The sequence below is a fragment of the Camelus dromedarius genome, chromosome 1 (genome assembly GCF_036321535.1).
Source record: "Camelus dromedarius isolate mCamDro1 chromosome 1, mCamDro1.pat, whole genome shotgun sequence".
NCBI classification, from domain to species: Eukaryota; Metazoa; Chordata; class Mammalia; order Artiodactyla; family Camelidae; genus Camelus; species Camelus dromedarius.
This window is the reverse complement of record NC_087436.1, coordinates 84152359-84168542: the sequence shown is the minus strand read 5'-3', so window position 1 is coordinate 84168542 and position 16184 is coordinate 84152359. Positions and strand designations below refer to the sequence as shown.

At 40.0% G+C, this 16184-nt stretch overlaps 1 protein-coding gene across 1 annotated transcript; it reads right to left on the bottom strand.

Moving 5' to 3' along the window:
• Positions 1 to 1814: 1814 nt before the first annotated feature.
• Positions 1815 to 10114, bottom strand: SPINK2 (serine peptidase inhibitor Kazal type 2). Its single transcript, XM_031463351.2, has 4 exons — positions 9900 to 10114; positions 9016 to 9059; positions 2889 to 2998; positions 1815 to 2130 (listed from the first exon to the last, which is right to left on the bottom strand). The coding sequence occupies exons 1-4, from the start codon at positions 9976 to 9978 to the stop codon at positions 2085 to 2087; spliced, it is 279 nt and encodes a 92-aa protein (XP_031319211.1). The 5' UTR covers positions 9979 to 10114; the 3' UTR covers positions 1815 to 2084.
• Between the last annotated feature and the right edge of the window lie 6070 nt (positions 10115 to 16184).

Genomic DNA, 16184 nt, shown 5'->3' with positions numbered 1-16184 from the left:
TTGCATAAAATTATTTAATTTTGTTAATTTTTGATCTATTTCCTCCCTAATTTTTTTTTCTTTCTCCGTTAAAGGAAAACTAATTTCATTTGGGGACAGAAAAAAAAAAACAGCCACAGAAGTATGAAATCTAATTTTATCATAAATGTCATGTAAACATGATCTCTTATCCCACAAGAAGAAAACTGATTTTTGAACTTGCTAGAATACTAAAAAACAGTTGCTTTTTTGTCTTAAAAATATGAAGCATAAAGGATAGCACTTGAGATCATAGACTCTCGTAACTTTTGCCTGTAATTTCAATTCTATGGATTAAGCATACTGTAGTGAATGCAGCTATTAGACACATTAAATTGAATGTTATCTCACTTTCAAGACAGAAAAATAAAACTCCTTGCTCTAGAGATGGCCTGCGGGAGTTTGGGTAGTTTGGCAGTCTTAAAGACCCAGCCAGTGGCGACTGCTTTCAAATGTGATTGGTCAAATTTCTAAATGTTGTGTAAATGTGTTGCTTCCCCCCAGCTGTGGAGAATGTAGAAATAATGGCTTAGATCTGGGCGTTACAGGAGGAGTTCATTGTGGTTTTGATTTGGAGTTCTTTAATAATTAGCAATGTTGAGCATCAAGACTTTCTCTTTTAATATACTTTTGTGTATTTTTTAATTTTCCAAAAAGCATATACGACTTCTATAAAACCTTTAAGCCAAAAATGATTACAAGACAAAATATAGTTGTGGCACATTTATGTTATACAACTTCCCACATCATTGCCTCTGTTCCACGTGAGAGCAGAGGTCTGGGAATGTGGAGACCAGGCTGCTAGTCCTGACTGTTTCAACTGTGTTCCATAACCTTGGGCAGGTTGGTCTGCCTCTGTGGGCTTCAGTTGCTTTCTCTCTAAGAGAAGTATTTGAAGTAATAGAATAGAATTTCAGGGTTTCTATGTGCCAAGCTCTGTGCTAAGCAGTTTCCTCAGGGCAGTTCCATGAGTTGAGCATTATCCCCATTTTCCACATAAGAAGATGGAAGCACAAGTGTTGGAATCAGAACTCAAACTCAGGTTTCGCTCAACCCCCAAAGCCATTCTTTTCACTTAACACTCTCCCAGCCACCTCTTGCCTTATGTTTCACAGTTTCCTAGCGCCAGAATGCACTTAAATGCAGGACTTAACCTAAAATCCTCTACCTGGAAAGCATTGTGTTTCTAAATTAACCTTTGGTCACTTTTGTTATTGCTGTGTTTATTCTTTATGTTGTATCAAACTCTAAAACTGGGTGACTTAACCTCAGCACTACTGACTGGAAATGCTTGGTTGCTGGGAGCTGTCCTGTGCGCCGTAGGATGTCTGGCAGCATCGCTGTCTTCTACCTGCTGGATGTCATCAGTGGCACCATTTTCACACCAAAAATGCCTCTAGACTCCAGACGTACGCCCAGGTGTCCCCTGGGGAAAAATCACCCAGGGTTGAGAACCACTGCTCTAAAAGGAGGAAAAAGGTAAATTCTTGCATTAACCCTGAAGGAAAACTGTATTCAAAGGAGATATGGAATATTTTACTCTCATGATTCTTTGACTTTACCAGCTCCGGCTAAAGTCAGCTCCAAGTATTTCACAGTTATTTGCCCTGTGCAGAACACCATACCAGCTACACATACATTAAATATCCAAGATTCAGGGAAATGCAGAAGAAGAATAAACTTTGCCCTCTCAACAGTGACTCCACTCCTCCCTTAGTGAAATTCATCTTTGCCTCACAGGAAAGGAGCCACGTGAGTCTACTGAGTGGGAATAGGTATTCAGTAGAGAACAGTGGTAACTGGTTACACTGCTGATTTTATTCCAGATAAATAAAGTAACACATAAGTTATCTGGGCAATGAGCTTAACTCAAGGGAAAAAAGGCAAGAAACAAGGATTTTTTTGTTTGTTTTAATTATCAGCCACTGCCCATAGCTCTCTTCCACACTTCATCTCAGAAAATGTGGGTTAAAAAATTTCACACAAAGAAACATAGGAAAAGAAAAAAAGGGAAAATGAAGTTGATCTAGTGTGCGGACAAAGGTGGTCTTCTGTAAACTGCTCCATCAGCATGGTCCACTTCGGATTATTTTTATATCATGACCATCTTCCCTGCAAATTGAAGAAACCATTAAAAAGACATTTATTCCCAACCATCTTGAAACCATCCCACTATTTGTATTAGAAAGACCCACGGCATTATACATTAGATTCTTCCAGGGTGACGCTTACTTAATCATTTTTAAAGCTGAATCTAGGAAACAATGAGGGCGAAAGCCCAACTCTACTATGTGTTCCATCACCCCAGGGCACAGGGAGTTACCCCCGAAGAATCACTCAGAGAGGACCTAGTAACTCACCGAGGTCAGAGAACGGAGCCCTGAAATACAAAGCAGCTCACCTGGAGGAGGAGTCATGGCCATCTGAGCTGGTCAGGTGTGTTACGTGGGAGGGCATCAGGTGTAATACACTTGTACTGAGCATTCTACCAGGGAGACTTATTAAGACCTGTTTTCCAAACAGTAGTGCAGGGTGTGTGGGTCACCTGTATATGCCCTCTGAATTTAAAAGAACATTTACCGTTCCGCAGAATTTGACTACTAAATATAGTCTTCATTTGGGGAAACAGCACATCCCTGGAGAGTAACATCACTTAATTATCTGATTAATCACATACCTCATTCTCTAACACTGACCTAGAAAATACACTGAAGGATTCTGTGTCCTTTTAAGTGTCAGTATGAAAACAGAACTACTATGTCACATTTGATTCTTATGTCCAAAAAAAGAGTCACAGCTTCCTAAGGAATCGAAATGCAAGAAAAGAATTGAAGAAAACTTGGCTAATTTATACTGTAAAATTATGTTACCTGATTTTCATGCACAGAGTACACTCATTGGGGTAAGTGGACATGTCGCTTCCACACACGGGGCTAAAGTCTCTGGGACATCCTGGTAATTTATACTGATAGCAATTTGGCTGGAAAAGAGAAAGGGAAACAGAAATTGGAGAATAACCTGAGACATTCTCATCACAAAATAGCTCAGGGGAGGACAAAGACCCAAGTATTCCTGGATTTCCTAGAAACATCCTACAGAAAGGTTTCTATTCTCCGCAAAAAAAAAAAAAAAAAAAAAAAAAAAAAGGTTTTTCTAATGTAAAAATCTGTGCAATGTTGAAGCAATGGATCAATACATGCTTGTAAGAAAAGGACCTCAGAGGAAGGTTCAGTCTGGCTGATTTTCAAATGAAAGTCCAGGACATGCCACCGTACCTACTTGACTATCCTCCAGCTTCAAAATTTGCTCGTCACGACCATCTCCACGTGAATATCCTGCCGCCTGCCACCTCAGTCCCTGGCATAATGCCCAGACGCACTGGGGAATCTAGTCTTCTTGTCAGGACTTTTAAGATACTGGCATCTAAGCAGCAGTGCTCAAGAAAGCAGTAGGTTCAGAACTGGACTTCAAGGGTTGTCATATGCTTCATTGTGTCTGCCCCACAGATATGCTAAAGTCCTAACCCCCAGTGCCTCAGAACGTGACCTTATTAGGAAAGAGGGTCTTTATATAGATAATCGAGTTAAAATGAGGTTAGTAGGGTGGGCCCTAATCCAGTATGACTAGTGTCCTTATAAAAGGGAAAATCTGGACACAGAGTCATGCGCAGAGGGAAGATCATGTGAATGCACAGAGAGAACGTGATCTACAAGCCAAGGATTGCCTGAGGCTACCAGAGAGAAGGAGAGAGGGATGGAATAGATTGTCCCTCGCACCTCTTGGAAGGAACCAACCCTGCCACACCTTGAGTTTAGACTTCTAGCCTCAGGAACTGGGAGATAATCCAATTTCTATGGTTTAAACCATCCAGTTTGTAGTAATACGGCAGCCCTAAGAAACTGATATTGGGTCATGGAACTCAACCCTCAGATTTGATGGGATTGAGGCCAGAGGGGTCATACATCTTGCTCAGGACCATAGTCTCCAGCAGGGCCAAGACTAGAACTGGTCACAGTGATCAGACCATCGTGTGCAGAGTCCCACTGTAACAAAAGGTGAAATACAGGGCCTGCTGTATTTCTGTTTTGTTTTAGTAAATAGTGATCACCTTTTCTCACTTCTGAGTAAGTCACCCTGTTTAGCACTCTGAATAAATGAAATATACCTTTCCATTGATATTATCTGGATTCATAGAGACCTGAGCAGGGCTGGCCATGGGCCAAACTCTGAAGGAACTTTTTTTTTTTTTTTTTGCCCCTTTCTACCCACCGTTCAGTCCTCTGTGCTCCACTTAGGAGCCTGATGTGCTCTGGCTGCCCCAGGCTCACTGAGATGCTGCCTTCCAGGGCTGCTCTCACAGGGGAGTAGAGGCCCTCTTATCCCAGTGAGACTGAGACAAGCGGTAACTGGTCATTTCATTGAAAAGGTGAATTAAAGCAAGGAAACAATAATAAAAAATAATATATACCCTAAACATTTTATCTTGAAACATAGAAATGAAAACAAAAATTGCCAATCTTTTGATGTAAGACAGTGACAGGGCACGTGGCCAGCTGGAATGCTACCTACTATAAGATACCCTTTCTTGCAGCTAGGTGTGACCATGTGATTAAGGACTGACCAATGGGATATAGGTGGAATTATTGTGCAGTAGCTTCTGGGAACCTCCTTTAAAAGAAAGTTGGTGCCTGTCCTCTGCTTCCTCCAGTTTTTATCCTTCTTTGTCCATTCCTCCGTCTTGCTGCTGGGTGCCTGGAGTTCTCACCTTTATCTTACAGACCAGGAGGATGAAGGCCACATTCTAGGATGAGCAGTGCTGTTAGCTGTTATTCTGAGTTGTTGTTACTTGCAGCTGAATTTAATCCTAACTGACACAAGACACAAGACCTTTCCTTTGAATGTTTCAACTAGTTAGAGTTCTGTGTGCTATCACTGCAAAAATCATACTCAGAATAAATCACCTGTGATTTCCTGTTTTGGCTTCTTTAAAATGGGATTTCTCGACCCCATTCATATTTTGGACGAGGTAATTCTTTGCTGTGTGAGGCTGTCCTGTGCATTGTAGGATGTTTAGTAGCATCTCTGTTCTTTATCCACTAGATGCCAGTAACAGCTCCCCAGTCATGACAACCAGAATGACAATCTGAATGTCTTCTGGGGAGTAAAACTCCCTATTTAAAAATATGGTGAGACTTTTAAGACACTGGCATACCAAGGAAATATACAATTCTAAAAAATCTTTTCCCAATTATTTACAGTTGTTTTACCTACACCTAATTCAACAGCAATTTTTTTTTAGTAATTCGTCCTTTAGCAAGTCTTTCAAAAGCATCCAACACAGTTCTTATATAAACTGCTTTATTTCTTCACACTCATGTTTATGCTGTCTACATTTTTTATTAAAATAAGAGTGGAGGCTCACGTAACAGGCTTGTGAACACACACGAGTCTTGGTAAGAACGTAACTCCACTGATGGGAAATACATTCTACTGGCATCCAGGAGAGGAGTCATACAAGACAGTAGTCCATCTACAACCAGTGAGTAATTGATCTGCTGTAGGAACTGTTCAGAGAGACAGGGGAAGGTTGTATGTGAGCTTGCGTAAATGGAGGGTGGCTGATAGAGTTTCTACTGTTATTATTCCCATTTTCTGAAAGAAACTCAAACTCAAGAAAACTGAGTCATATGACCAAAAGTATTATTGAGCACCCATGAAGTGCTGGAGACTGGGCAGCAAACAACAAGTAAGACATCATCCATGACTCTGAGGAGTACATAGCCCAGGAGGAGACGGGCAGTTACAATTCAGTGCTATGCTGGGCTAGTAAGGAGCACCAGGTCTGGAGTCAGAATGCCTGGGATGAACCCCTATTGGTCTCATTGCCATGCGACTTTGACCAAGGGGATAGTAATGGTAACTACCTCACAGTGCTCTAAAAGATTAAATGAGTTATTCTACATAAAGCATTTAGAATGGTACTTGGCACATAGTAAATGGTATACAAGTATTTACCATTGAAGGAAACCAGTATATGTCACCCTGAAAATAGGCTCTATGTCATAAAAATTATTCTGAGCTAAAGGCAGTTAAGAAGCAGATTAATCGCTTCTTTTTCTGTTTAAAGGCAGGATATAAATTCTCCTTTACTGGAAATGACTCTGGACTCTTATCAGCCCAGAGATGGCACCTGAGAAATCTGCAAACAAATCATACTCCATTAGTTTCCTCCTATATATTATCTTCCCACTGTTTGCCACCCTTGGAAGCCTAAAATCATTTTCCTTTGTCCAGTCATTTTTCTACAAATGTATTGCTCTTTTTTTTTTATTGAAGTATAGTCAATTACAATGTGTCAGTTTCTAGTATACAGCATTATGTCCCAGTCATGCATATATATACATATATTTGTTTTCATATTTTCCATTAAAAGTTATTACAAGATATTGAATATAGTTCCCTGTGCTATACAGAGGAAATTTGTTTATCTATTTTTATATATAGTGGTTAACATTTGCAAATCTCAAACTCCCAAATTTATCCCTTCCCACCCCCTTTCCCCCAGTAACCATAAGATTGTTTACTATGTCTACAAGTCTGTTTCTATTTTTGTAGACTTCATTAGTGTCCTCTTTTTTTCTTTTTTTAGATTCCACATATAAGTGGTATCACACGGCATTTTTCTCTTTCTGGCTTACTTCACTTAGGATGATGATCTCCAGATCCATCCATGTTGCTGCAGATGGCATTATTTTATTCTTTTTCATTACTGGGTAGTATTCTCTTGTATAAATATACCACAGCTTCTTTATCCAGTCATCTGTTGGTGGACATTTAGGTTGCTTCCATGTCTTGGCTATTGTATATAGTGTTGCTGTGAACATTGGGGTGCATGTGTCTTTCCAAATTAGAGTTCCCTCTGGATATATGCCCAGGAGTGGGATTGCTGGATCATATGGTAAGTCTATTTTTAACTTTTTGGGGAATCTCCATACTATTTTCCATAATGGCTGCACCATACTACATTCCCACCGTAGTGTAGGAGGGTTCCCTTTTCTCCACACCCTCTCCAGCATTTATCATCCATGGACTTTTGAATGATGGCCATTCTGACTGGTGTGAGGTGACACCTCATTGTAGTTTTGATTTGCATTTCTCTGATAATCAGTGATATTGAGCATTTTTTTCATGTGCCTGTTGGGCATTTATATGTCTTCCATTGGAGAATTGCTTGTTTAGGTCTTCTGCCCATTTTTGGATTGGATTGTCTGGGGGGGGGTGTTATTAAGTTGTATGAGCTGTTTATGTATTCTGGAGATTAAGCCTTTGTCAGTTGCATCATTTGCAAATATTTTTTTCCCATTTCGTAGGTTGTCATTTTGTTTTGCTTATGGTTTCCTTTGCTGTGAAAAAGCTTGTAAGTTTAACTAGATCCCATTTGTTTATTTTTGCCTTTATTTCTATTGCCTGGGTAGACTGTCTTAGGAGAATATTGCTAAGATTTATGTCAGAGAATGATTTGCCTATGTTTTCTTTTAGGAGGTTTATAGTGTCTTGTCTTATATTTAAGTCTTTAAGTTATTTTGAGTTTATTTTTGTGTATGGTGTGAGGGAGTGTTCTAACTTGACTGATTTACATGCTGCTGTCCAGTTTTCCCAACACCACTTGCTGAAGAGACTTTTTCTCCATTGTATATTCTTGCCTCCTTTGTCAAAGATAAGTTGACTGTAGGTGCTCTTTGTTAAAGATGCTATATTTGCCAGAATTCTAAGCCACCTCTTTGAGTTACTCATCTCTGAGTGCTCCCATATGTATGCACCAAGCACTTATTAATAAATGGCTGTTTGTTTTTCTCTTGTTAATCTGTCCTATGTTATGCAGGCCCAGCTGAGAACTTAGAAAGGTAGAGGAAAGATTTTTTTACTCCCCTACACTAACATGGTGATTTTGATGATGCTGTATAAGTTGAATGGAAGCACAGAGAAAATGTGTTTATGTCTGCTTTGGAGGAAGAAAACAGGATGGGAAGGCTTCCTGGAAAAGGTCTACACTGAATTGAATATTCAAAGTTACCTAACCCACTGAGGTCAAATCCTTATAGGTATAATAATAGTATCTGTCTATCTTACAAGGTCATCGTGAGAATTGAGAGACTGAATATAAAATGAACAGTGCCAGGCCAGATATTTAAATAGAACTCTGACCCACAACCTGCAGCAGCCCACCCAGGAAACCAACTCATTATTTAGAATGACCAGCCCAGGAAGCCACCTGCTATAAGTCGGACGTGGCAGGAGTCAGATGGCTACCTCGAGTGAAGTCCAGGAAGCCACACAATAACCTCTGTAACAATCAGCCCAAAATGGCCAGGGCTTGAGTAATAACTATTAGCTTCCCTAAATTTTGTCCCCACTTCCAACTTCCAACCAATCAGAGAAAACCAAATACGCACTCCCAACCAATCACATAGCGTGCCTGCGTCTAGTTAACCAACCTGCAGCTTCCCCATGCCAACAGCCTCAATCAGGGCACACCTGAAGTCTTCCCTTTTCCCCATTGTAAAGCTTTCCCGCTCCTCTGCCTTTGAATCTCAGCCCAAATGCAGGCGGCTTGGCTGACTCACTAGTTCCATCTAGCTCTATAACTAGCTTTTGCTTGTTCTCATTTGGCTGGTCTTCCTTTAGTTCCACAGAATTTAATTTGATAATATATATCAAATGTCTAGTACAAAGTATAATCTTTAGGCCTAGGACCTTCTGAATCATTAAAGGAAATATTGAAGGAAACAAAGCCCTGGGGCCTTCAAGGCCTGACCTAATTTTCAACCAAAATTTACGTTGTGATCTGTGTCCAAAGCCCTGCCTGCGAATCTGGTTGCTAGAGAAGCACTCAGTGGTTTCAAAAGTGGCAGGTCAGACCTGAAAACCAGCCTCCAGCCCAAACTGTTGTGGGCTTCACTGTGTTAGTAGAAACAATACAAGTGGTTTCCTACTTACCGTTCTGTATTCTGAAGTTTCACCAAACTGAGTGTTCAGAGAGGCTGCAAGAAGGAAACAGACATTTTAAAGGATGAGATTAAAGTTAATTCTTGTTCATAAGGAATTTTAAAAATCCGGCTGGTGATTTATACAGGCCACACCTTCTCCCTTTCCCTCAGATACCAAGCTTCTTTCAAGCCAGCCTCCCCACCCCCTCCAAAAAAGGATATTCAGTTGTGTTCTGACACCCCTCCTAGCAGGCCCACAGAAATCATTGGTACTGGTTCCGTAACTGACCACCCTAACAGGATTACTTGCGGAAGGAATTTACAGCTGCGGAACAAAAATCAGAGAAGTAACTCTTAATTCACGATATTCTTTTCCTCTGCGGCTCAGAGTGATAAACATGAAACTTAACATTAGGTGTTAACCATTTTAACTACAGTTTACATGGGTGGCAAGTCTGGCTGGACTAAAAAGCCCCTTTTTCATGAGCCCCAGAGTGCCTGGCACGCTTAGCATTCACAGTTCCTGATTCCTGTACATCTCCTGCCGAGGTCTGTACGGCTCCTGGGTCCATAAACACCCAACTCCGGATCGTGGGCGCCAGAAAATCCGCTTGAGGGGAGAATGAGCAGACAGCAAGGTGTCACTAAGAAGATGCTGGGAACGAAGCCCAAGCAAGAATTAAAGAGGGCTGCTGGCTGCACAATGCCATCCCTGCACACTCCCAACTTCGAGTCCCTCGAGGACCGCAAGGCCGGCCCGGAACCGCCAGTAACGAGTGCGGCCGAGCGACGCCAAGGCCCGGTTCCGGGGAGCGGCAGCTGCGGCGAGATCCCCATTTTGGTTACTCCTCGGCCGGCCGGTCCTAGGGCAGCCGGCCGAATGGGGAGCATTACCTGCCGAGTCCCACCAGACCAGGAGCAACGGCACCAAACGCAGCGCCGCGAGCCCCATCCTCCCTCCGCGGCCGGCCATCGGTCACCGAGCTCTTCGGCGCCCGCGCGACACGGAGGGCGCCCTTGGTTCGGACACGCGACGGGGTGGGGCGAGGGAGGGGCGGTAAGCGGAGGGAGGATGGGGCGGAGGGGAGATGAACCAGGCAGGTAGGAGGAGGGGGAGGAGCAGGAAAGGATGGGGGGCGGGGCGGCAGAAGGGAGGAAGGAGGGACAGGAAGCTAGAGGAGAGGTGGTTGCTAGACCTCAGCTCCTCGCCCCGTGGAGGACGGGAGTAAACGATTATGGGGACCATCTCTCCCTGCAGCGAACAAGAACCTTGTAAGAGCCCTGGATGGCTCCTTCAGTCAACCTCAGTTTCTGAGCATCTGCTCTGTCCCAGGAAATGTTTTGGGGCTGAACTCAGCAAAGGAGGTCACTGCTCTCAAGAAGCTTTCTAGTGTAGGTGCTAGGGACGGGGTGACACAGGGAACTCCAAAACAAGTGAATACAATACTTCCTAAAATTAAGTGCTAGAGAGTGGTGGGGGCAGGGGAAGACTTCCATTGGAAGATCAGAAAAGGCCCTTCAGAGGTGACATTTAACCTGAAAGCTGAAGGATGAGAGGGAAGCCTGGTGAAGACCTTGGTGACAAACATTTCAGGCTCACAGAAAAGCAAGAGCAGAGATCTGGAGGCAGGAGCCAGTTCAGTGTGTTCAGCTGAAGCCCTGGGTGAAGGAGGGGGAAAGGTGAGGGCGATAGAATCACAAGGCCAAGAGTGTGCGTGATGATGTAGGTCATGATAAGGGCTTTGGATTTGTTCTGGTTGCAGTGGGAAGCCAGTGGAGGACTTTAAGTAATGGACTGCCCCTGACCTGACTTACATTTTAAGACATTGGATGAAGAATGGACAGGAGATAGGTAAGAGTGGAGGCAGGGAGACAAATTAGGTGGCTTTTGCAGTAATCCAGGCAAGAGCAGATGGTGCCTTAAATTAGTGTGTAGCAGGGGACTGGTGAGAAGTGATCAGATTCAGGATTTATTTTGGAGGTGGAACCAATTGGAGTGATGAGAAGAACCAAGGATGCTTCCTGAGATTTTTATCCTGAACAGCTGGATGTGTGTTGATGCCACTTCTGTGATAAAGAACGTTTGCAGAGGAGGCACATTAGACATCCAAGTGGACGTGTAGACAAAGTAGTTGAAATTACAAATTTGGAGCTGGAGATGTAAATGCAGAAGTCATCAGCATATCAAAGGTATTGAAAACCATGGACCCCAATGCCCAGGGGGAGAGTATGACAGAGGTCCAAGATCAGAGCCCTGGGGCACTACTATGTGCAGAACTTTGACAGACGTGGAGAAGCAGCCTATGAAGGAGGGAGAAAACAGAGACATAGTGATCAAAACTGAGAATTTATCAAAAAATATTTTTGCTAACTCACTACACACCTGGTTCTCAGAATTTTTAAAAAAACTAATCATCAATAAATTTAAATTGTACTTCTTTGGAGAGAATTCTCAAGTATTTATCATTCTTCACACAAAGTTGTTTTTAGAGCTTTTTTTTTTTTTTTGGAGACTCTGCGGTTTCACAATTTGGAAATTATAGGAAAAAAAATTTTTGAGATAAACATCTTTGAATGAAACTGTCCCCACTACCCAGAAGATATGATGTTGCATTTATTTTATCCATTCATCCATTTCACAAATATTTACAAAATGCTATATGTGCACTGTCCATAAAACCATATTTAACAGTGAACAAAACATACTAAAAATCCCTGCCCTCAAAGAGCTTACATTCTAGTAATATTACCATGATAAATAGCCCAGTTAAAATGGCAACAAAAAACAAATACTTATCACAATCAATGCGTAACCTACTCCTAATTGATTATACAAGACCAATAGATCCTATGTCCGATAAGAGGTTAGTACCAAAAATATAAACAGCTCATAAAACCCAATATCAAAAAAATAAGCATTCCAATTCAAAAATGGGCAGAAGACCTAAAAAGACATTTTTCTAAAGACACACATGGCCAACAGGCTTATTATTTCTTACTGATTGGGCTTAGATTCTGTTGGCCAACAAAGCTACTCAGCATCACTAATCATCAGGGAAATGCAAATCAAAACCACAATGAGATATCACCTCACACTTGTTAGAATGGCTATCTTCAAAAAGTCCACAAATAACAAACTTTGGCGATGATGTGGAGAAAAGGGAACATTTGTACACTACTAGTGGAAATGTAAACTAGTTCAGCCATACAGAAAATAGTATGGGGGTTCATCAAAAAACTAAAAATCCAATCAACTACACTTCAATAAAAAAAATTTTAAAAACCTAAAAATCTAAAAAATAAAACTAATGAATAAATAAAATAAAACAGAAACAGACTTAGATATAGAGAACAAATTAGTGGTTACAGTGGAGGAGGAATGGGGAGAGGGCAAGATAAGAGGATTAAGAGGTACAAACTACTACATATAAAATAAATTAAGATACAAGGATATATTGTACAGCAAAGGGAATATAGCCAATGTTTTATAATAACTTTAAATGGAGTATAATCTATACAAATATGGAATCACTATGTTGTACACCTGAAACTAACATAATATTGTAGATTAATACATAAATAAATGAGCAAATAAATAATTTTTTAAATAAAAAAGAACCTATGGATCAGAGAATTTTTAAAAATTTAATTGGTATAGTTAATCAGGCCATACAAAAACCAAAAATATATACTGTCACCCCTAGGCCCATTTTGGGCCAGCAAGTTATTGATCTAACCTAAATGAAAGTTACAGAAGCACCAAAGACACTGTGGAAAACTTTAACTGGGGTCTCTGGATCAAAACCAAACTTTTGTGGGGTTTTGGAAAATATAGTATTTTTCACAAAAATTTTGTTATAAATAATAATAATAATAATGATAATAAAATTCATTACTTGTTACCATAATGTTAAAAAGTAATGAGTTTTATTATTATTACTTTAAATGAGGTAATATTTTCTAAATTTCTTAGTTTTAATTTCAAATATTATTAAACATTGATAGACATGACAGAAGACAATCTTTAGGATCTTCAATAATTTTTAAGAGTATGAAAATTTGATCTTGGACTCCAGGACCAAAATATTGGAGATTAATTGCCAAATGAAATAAATGTTATCTCCATTTTATAGTTAGTGTAGTGGGGCTAAAAAGGTCCAGAAGATATAAAACTCAAGCCTAATTCAATCTTGTTTTCCTTTCCATTCAGCTCCGTGGTGTAAATACTCACTTCCTCCACTGACACTAACATAATGGGAATCCTACTCTATCAAGTCAAGTTTCTAAGTTGCCACGTGTATTTCTGTTGTCTCTTGTCATCAAATTTAAACTTTTAAATAAAATCATCCAAAACTTGGAAATAAAGCAAAATATCACTATGTGCTTCTGCAAAGCCAAACTAGAGGATTGTCTAAGAAGCCTGCAAGGAGGTCATCAGATTTGAGAGGATGTCATCTTTTTTTCTTGTTTTTAATTGACGTATAGTTGATTTACAGTGCTGTGTTAGTTTCTGGTATACAGCAAAGTGATTCAGTTTTACATATATATATATAATTTATATATATCTATAATTTTTTATATTCTTTTCCATTATAGTTTATTATAGGATGTTGAATATAGTTCCTGTGCTATACAGTAGGACTTGTTTAATTTATATATAGTAGTTTGCTAGAGGATGTTATCTTATTTGGCATATTATTTATTACTGATAGGGCTTAGATTCTGTATAGTTGGATCTTAACTTGTAGATGATAAGTTGCAAATGTCTTTGTCAGGTAGAAAATATTATTCCAAAGGTTATTGTTTTATTGATCTGTTGACTTAAAAGAGCATTGTATTTAATTTTCAGCTTTGTCGGAACATTCTTTTTTCTATAGACTTTTTACAAGTTTCATCTATCCTCCTTGAACTGAGTTTAGCAACCTGCTATTTGCCTCCCTAATAAGTTAAATAGGAAGAGTAAATAAACGACCAGTTTGCCTGTCAGATGGGGAAGGGGTTGTTTCTGGTTTGGGAAGACCAGCAGGTGCAAAGTTTTCATGACTCCTTCAGAGAATTCTAAGAGGTTCATTGTGGCTAAAGCTGTGTTTCTCAGACTTTGATATACTTGTGAATCACTGAGATTCAGTAAGTCTAGGGCAAGGCCAAGATTCTGCATTTCTACAAGTTCCCAGGTGAGGCTGCTGCTGGTGGTCCATGGACTACACACTTGAGTAACAAGGGGCTAGGCCAGAGCATAGGTGTATGTGGGAATGTCCAGAGTTGAAGACGGAACTGAGGGAGAAGATGAATGTGGCTCTAGAACAGACTCTCTAATAAAAACAATCCTTTTTCACAATCTACATCAAACAAAAATATTCCTAAGCCTAAGCAGGTAGATCACGCCTTTGAAATAATATATACCGTCCAACCACATTCCCGTATAATCACAGAAGTAAGGAATTGCAGGAAAACTGTCTTGTATTAGTGTTCTTCCTCAGCTCTGTGTTTAATTAGGCTAAACTGTACTTGGTGACGTCTGCTGCCATCTAGTGGAAATGAGTTGACATTTTTATGGTACTTAAGTTTTCCAAGTGCATTTTATCTTCACAGCAACCTATGAAGTAGACATTGTTATTCCAATTTGTTTTAATTTTTAAGAAATACTTAACATTATTGAGCTTACTGTGGTCCAGGCACTATACATGAATGATCTTATTTATTCCCAGTATCAATCTTTCTGACCCATGCATATTGTCTGTGTTGTTATTTCATTTACAGACAAGGAAGCTAAGGCTCAGAGAACTTGAGAAACACGCCCTAACTCCAACAGCTAATCAGGATTCAAACCAAGGGGAGGCACACATAACTAACACAGGCCTTCTTCTCGTCCCCCTCCTCCTCCTTCCCCTGTTTCGTCTTCATTATCACCAGCATTCTATGTGCCAGGCATTTTCCCAAGACCTTTACAAGTATTATATAATTTAATTCTCACAACAACTCTTGTGAGTTAAGTAAAATTATTATTTTCATTTCATAGATGAGGAAATCAAGGCAAAGAGGAGTTAATTAACTTATCCAAGGCCATCAGCTAGTGAACAGCATAGCCAGAATAGAGCCCAGGGAATTTGGGGTTTTGTTTTAATATTTGATTTAATTAAAATAAAATTAAAATTTGCTTCTCTGTAATCTGTGAAGTGAATCTTTTCTTCCTCATTTCTTATTTTGTTTTCCAGCTTTACTGAGATATAACATTGTGCAAGTTTAAGTGTGCAATATGATGATTTGATACACATATATAATGTGCAATGATTACCACAATAAAGTGAGCTAACACATCCATCACCTCACATAACTACAGATTGTGAATGATGAGAACATTTAAAACCTAGTCTCTTGGCAACCTTCAAGTATATGATACACTGTTCATTATAGTCACCGAGTTATAAATAGATCCCCAGAACTTGCTCATCTTGTAAATGGAAGTTTGTATCCTTTGACCAACAACTCCCCATTTCTTCTACCCACACAGCCTCTGGAAATCCCCATTCTAGTCTCTATTTCTAGGAGTTTGGCTTTTTTTTCAGATTCCACAGGTAAGTGAGACCATCCAGTATTTGTCTTTCTCTGTCTGACTTATTTCACTTACCACAGTGCTCTCAGGGGGACCCAGGGAGCATTATTCCACACCCCATGCTCTCAACCAGTGAGCAATTTTAAAAATAAAGTTAATTTGGTTTCCCTCATTACAAAATTAATACATAGTTAGGAAAGCAAAAAGGAAAAGAAAATCACTCAAAATTCTCTCCCAAACAAAATCAAAATTAACATTTGGCATCTTACTCCTAACCATAATTCTACAAGTTTGATTTTAATATAGTTGTGATCATACTGTAAGAACCATTCTGTGTTCTGTTTAACACTTTAACACAGGCATTTCTAATATCCCCAAACTTTTGATACTTGTTATCATTGATTTGTTCATTATTATTACCTGCATAATGCCTAGTATGGGTCGGGTACTGGTGTAAGGAATTTCTATTTATTCATTCCTTTAATCTTTACAACTCCATAGATAGAGGCTGTTCTTAGCCCTATTTTGGATGAGGACACTGAGGCACCGCTGGTAAGTGACAGAGCTTGGACGTGAAGCCAGGCAACCTGGCTCCAGAGTGTATGCCATCATCTAACTGTGGAAGC